General features: G+C 39.5%; 1 protein-coding gene across 1 annotated transcript; it reads left to right on the forward strand.

The window, feature by feature from the left end:
* The first annotated feature begins 295 nt into the window (after nucleotides 1-295).
* Nucleotides 296-4,967, forward strand: LOC124627908 (mRNA decay activator protein ZFP36L1). Its single transcript, XM_047154729.2, has 2 exons — nucleotides 296-2,235; nucleotides 2,687-4,967. Exons 1-2 carry the CDS (start codon nucleotides 2,182-2,184, stop codon nucleotides 3,680-3,682), a joined length of 1,050 nt encoding a protein of 349 aa, XP_047010685.1. The 5' UTR covers nucleotides 296-2,181; the 3' UTR covers nucleotides 3,683-4,967.
* Nucleotides 4,968-6,072: the final 1,105 nt, after the last annotated feature.

Below are 6,072 nucleotides of genomic sequence, written 5' to 3' on the forward strand. Positions count from 1 at the left end.
GCGTTTCATTTGAAAGGGAGGGAATATGCTGAATGAGCAGCTAGCAAAGAAGCAGTTAAGCAGTTTCTGAAAGTCAGTAGTGCTTTAAACGGCCATCAGGCTCCTACTGCTGTTTGTGACAAAGACAAAGGCAGTTGCTTGTTTTCGTTCTCTGCCATTCAAATGGACTTTAATCTCCTCTGCAGACACTTTGCCACAAACAAATACAACCCCCAGATTCAGTTGCTTGTCTCTCAGGCCAAATTAAACATCCCTGTGCTTTATCTACCAGAAGTCAACAAGTGGATAGTGGACAATTTGTGCTGCCTGATCCCTCCAATAACTGAACTGGAAGAGGTGTTGACACGACCCTTTGAGATAAGGCCTTATTGTGTTGAAGGGATAGTGTTGCTTATTGACTAGAGCTTCTTATGCTAACATTTACAGTGTATTTTTCCCTGGGGACAGTGGTGCCAAAGCTTGCATCCTTTGGAAAACTAATGGAAGAGGGAAAAAAAATTGTAAACATCATGATAATGTTTTCAAATTTGAATGTAAGCGCACATGTATGATAAGTAATAATGTTGTCTCACTGGAGCAGTGCATCCATTCAGCAATAACCACGTTTCAACATAAGACGGCGATCAAACTACAAGCTACACTTTAGGTGTCTTGAATCTCTCTAAAGCTCTTTTGTGACAAAATCCAATCTGATTATTTAACAAAATCAAATTTGGTGGACTAAACTACACGCCATATCATGAAACTCCTCATAACATGAAATACAAAAAGAAAACATACGAAACTCAAGCTCTACAGCTTGAAACCGAGAGCAAGGTTGTAACACTTGAACACTAGGAATGAATAATAAAGTGCAATCAAGGGGGGTCATGGTGCATCATGCAACGCTGTTATGAAATATTTTGCAGTTTACCTTATCAGGGCCGAGCCAGGGTGCTTATGGACACCCATTTCTGAGATGACTAGACAATATTACTGAGATTACCCAAATGAACTCCACATCAAGTACTTTAAAAACCCATTAGTGGCAAGATGATGAAGGGAGAGAATATATGTATAGGGGAAAAGATATAACAATTTCAGTGAACTGCCTTAGAGATGAACAATTCATACCAGTGTAACACAAAAGAACTGGTGCGTCTAATGTGTGTGCTGGAATCTACCTCTTAGCTGAGACTAAAATATAAATGTTCAATCTCAAATTCTAATACAATAATATAATACACAGGTAATCTCAATTGAAAAATAATCAACTGTGATATTGATGAGCTTGGTTAACATTAGAGACTTGGTTAACATTTGGTAATATTCTACTCACTCTTACACATTTTCTCATAAGCTTATTATTCATATGTCTTAAGTTTGGCAGCATATTTATTTCAAGCCATACTGTATTTACATTTAATATTTGAATAGATACTCATTGTGACTATGGATGAGTATTATTTTGATCTAATAAAAGGTTTAGGCTACTAAAAAGGAATATTGCATTATAATGTGCAAAAACAAAAGAAAGAAAAGACCATTTTTCTGATTATTTAAAAGAATAACATGTACGCAAATTATTTTGCTGTCAAACAAATGAATAGTGGTTATAAATAATCACAACAGCATTTGAGGTATTCCTAAAATGCTAAGCCATACTTTATAAGTACAGATCTTGGTTTACAGTTGAAACTACAGGACATTATAGTCACACTCTACTTTATACAGTACCTTAACAATGCCTTATAATGAATTATAATTAAATTAAAATAGTCTGATGCACAATGCGGTGCACAATAGAATACAAGACTTTTCTTCTAAAGCTTTCTGTGTTTCTAAGTGTATATAATCCTTAGGTGTTGCCAGGTCAAGAATGGCTTGTATACAATGCAAATTCAAAATGATGATATGGTAAATCACTGGAATGTAGCAAAGACTGATTCAACTCTTGTGTTTTAATGCAATAGAAGTGACTAAGACTGGGAGAAGAGTGTAAATGGATCCCTCATCACACTTAAAGGGGCGTGAAATACCATCTTACCAAAATGTGGGCGGGGTTCCAAAGTTTCTGCTTATAAAAAGGGATTCCAGCAGATGGAAGGTAGAGCGTAGGAGTGCCTCACACCCCAAGCCTTAACCAACTTCATACTTTCTTGGCTGCAGTTTCTCAGGCCTACTGTCTCAGGCATCTTCGCAATGCCATCAAATCTCCTTACACCTTTTCTTGAGTTGGATGAGGAATTTTGCAAGGTGAGTAATCAATAATGTTTTAATTAACTTATTTTTCACTTATTTCGGTCAGATGCAGTTCATGGAAATGTTTTGGATTACTACAGTCTATAAGGGAAATTACTAGACTTTACAGAAAAAATCAAATACTTCTGATACAAAAAGAAGGCACTTTAGAAAAACTTTAGAAGTTTTAGGCGGTTCTCATACACATTGGGAGTCATTTTGTACCATAGTTTTGCTTATTCCCAGTGCCTAATGAAGTGAATGAATTAAGATGTGTCTGATTCGACCTAAAGCACTATATGGGTTCATTCAGCATTATGGGAGTTTTCAGGATTGCAGGGTGGCCGGAATTCCTTAGCATTTGGAGTAAGAAATGGTGGAAGTCTGTTGTGGAAAAAAAGTTGTGCTAACCTTGGTAGTAATGCTGTGTAGAAAACAAATCTTAAACTCCTTCTCTGTCCCGCAGACTTTTCAGAGTCTAGAAGTGCAGGATGGGTCGCGGCGTGCAGTCGGATTCCAGCGTAGACATTCCCTGTGCCCGGTCACACTTCCCAACTCCAAATTCAACATCGTTGGAGGAGTCATAGACCCTACAGATGACCTCTGGTCCCTTACAAGCATTATCAACCAGCCATGGAGCCGGGAACAGCTTCCGCGCTCTGCCCTACAGCGCATCCCGTTCCGGGCTGACCGCTCTGTGAGTATGATCGAAGGACACGTGAGTGGCGAGTCCACCCTACCGCCTCAACCGGGCCTGTGTATCTCCCCGCCGGGCCTGAGCGTCTCCCCGTCCTCCCCAAGAGCAACACCGGTGCCTGCTGTATCTGCGCGCTACAAAACCGAGCTCTGTCGCACCTACGAGGAGAGTGGAGCGTGCAAGTACGGTGCCAAGTGCCAGTTTGCGCACGGCACAGACGAGCTGCGCGGCCTGAGCAGGCACCCCAAGTACAAAACCGAGCCGTGCCGTACCTTCCACACCGTGGGCTTTTGTCCTTACGGCGCGCGCTGTCACTTCATCCACAATGCCGACGAGCAGCAGCAACAGCGGCAGGCCACGAGCACCACCAGGGAGCGCCCGCGCCTGTTGCGCCAGAGCGTCAGCTTCGCCGGCTTTTCTTCCCGAGCCACCGTGGCTGCTTTCCAGGCCCTGCCAGACCCGCTCGCGTTCACCAGAGCGTCTTCAGTGTCTCCTCCACCATCATCTTCCTTTTCGTGCAGCCCTGATCTCCCGTCTCCACCACTGCTCCCAGAGCACGGAGCCTTGAAGCACGGCTTCGGGTTCACAGCAGATATCGCGCTCAGCGACCGGATCGCGGCTCTGCAGCGCAGCGCGTCTGCGGACTCGCTCTCTGATCACGACGGCTACTCGAGCTCCGGGAGCCTAAGCGGCTGCGACTCGCCTGGTGTAGAATTATGCAGGCGTCTGCCCATCTTCAGCCGCCTGTCTGTCTCAGACGATTAATTAACGATCTGTGCATATTGCATAATGGTTTTGATTTGTTATATATATATTTTACTTCTTCATCAAATCCAACAGAAGTTTACACAGAATATCCCATAGTTCTGTACTAAGACCCATAGTTTTGTCAACCGCACATTACTTAGATATAAAAACTGAATATAGTGTTCATTTGTGACCACGTGACCTGATCTGACCCCTATAGGTGTTAATCCAACACTGGCTTTTTGCTGTGTGCCAATGTATACTGTTGTATACCAGTTGAAACTGTACTGGGTATTTCACTCTAGATTCACACACATTTGGGTCTCCTAGATGCAAGGAAATGTTCTGAGAACCTTTCTGTACCCATTTTGTTTGGAAAGTGTAACGTAATAGTGCAGATGAGCATGTTCCACTACATGCAGACATCTGTGGTTTAACCAAAGCTGAACAATTTTACTCTATATTTCACCGTAGGCCGACCCCTAACCTTGAACCCAGACATGTACTGTAAACAAAGTGTAGCCTTTAGTGAAGGCATTTTATAAATTGATAGTTTTACAAAGTAGTTTGAACTGGTTTCTTGTCTAAAATTCTATTTATTGCCCATTTTATTCTTTTGTGATTGCATTTTGATATAAATTTTATGCATTTTTACACATCTCTTGAGTTTGAGCTATTTCCCAGCTTTAAGTGAGACCAGCAGTACGGACTCTGAATGTAGAAATCTCAGGATCATAAGTGATAAAATTCCACCACTTTCTATTATGCTTCTCTTACGCTCACTAAGATCAGTATTTGGGCTCAATCATTTCAAACGTGTGTGTGTGTGTGTGTGTGTGTGTGTGTGTGTGAGTATGTGTGCAAGTGGCAGTGTGACAATGTATCAGGAAATAGTGCTACATCATCTTAGTCTCTTGCACTGTCAATCTGTATTATAGAGACTAAAAGATGCAATGTTCTTCGCAGTGTATACATGTAGAAGAAAAGTGCATTTTCTGACTTTGATTAAAAGCTTACAATGTAGTTGATCTTTTTTTTTTAAAAAAAAAAAAAAAGAAAGAAAAAAAACCCTGCAAGTTCCTCTCTTAGTTTCCTGTGTAAGCTATTGCCTTTTGTTAACTTAAACTTATTTATTTTCTTTTTTTCAGTGCAAGAAAAAGACAGTATAATGTGCTATGATTTTGTATTGTGTTGTTTCATATCTAATTTAAATGGACTGTTTACATTCATTGGGGTTGTATTGCCCACTTTATAATATATTGTTGATTGTTTTGAAATAAACTTTCAGAAACTTTACATTCAACATCAGTTTGTTCAGTTCATAATTATTATATATATATATATATATATATATATATATATATATATATATATATATATATATATATATATATATATATATATATATATGTTATATATATATATATATATATGTCACCCTGAACCAAGTCTCTATATTAACACGATGCAGACATTTCTCACATTTATTCCATGGCAGAAGTGAAAACAATCGACAGCTGGACACACACACACACACACACACACACACAGAGAGAGAGAGACTTCAAGATGAATGGACAGATGAGAGCTTTTGTGTGTAGTCCGACTCTTTGTTGCAACTCTTTGTGCACAGCAGACTAAGAAACATCCCACTGTCACTTGTCCAAAGACAACCATCCCTGCCTTTCTTTCTGGTCATGGGGGTCGGAGGCTGTAATAAAATCTAGGGCCACCTATCCCTGCATGGCTCTTTTGTGAGTGAACTTTCTCTTTTTAACAACATCTGTATGCTAATGCAGCGACAGAAGGGAAGGGCGATTTGCAAGTCTATTGGAGGGCTCAGGGTCTTTAGGCAATGCAGTGATGCAAGATAAAGGAAAAGGACTTGATATATGGGGGTGTAATGACACAACATGATGATGAAATCTGAAATAGTTATAATAGTATGTTAGTTATTTCTATCAGACTGTACAACTAATCCACTATATATCCAGACACTATGAATTTAATGCAATACATGCGATACATTTAGCTTGCAATACACCATGCATCATTTTCAGTTTCATTATCTTCTGGGACATGTTCAATACAGCATTTATTGCTATTATGTATGTCCTGGAAACTTCAAATATATTATTGTATGTTATACCTTATTTTAATGTCATTTAATATGAAATAATGAAATTGATGCTGGGTTTTTACGATGATCATATGATGAATTTCTGATACCTTTCTGCCCTTAAGATCAACAGAATGGGCTGACACTTATTAACTTAGCCATAATAAGCATCATTTAAGTATAATAATTACACAGCAGATTTTTTTTTTTTTTTTTTTTTTTTAATAAACAGGTACAGTATATACAGTAAAAGCCTCCAATGGAGTGGAGCTCAATCATTTCAGTAACA

Source organism: Ictalurus punctatus, chromosome 4 (assembly GCF_001660625.3).
Source record: "Ictalurus punctatus breed USDA103 chromosome 4, Coco_2.0, whole genome shotgun sequence".
Classification (NCBI taxonomy): domain Eukaryota; kingdom Metazoa; phylum Chordata; class Actinopteri; order Siluriformes; family Ictaluridae; genus Ictalurus; species Ictalurus punctatus.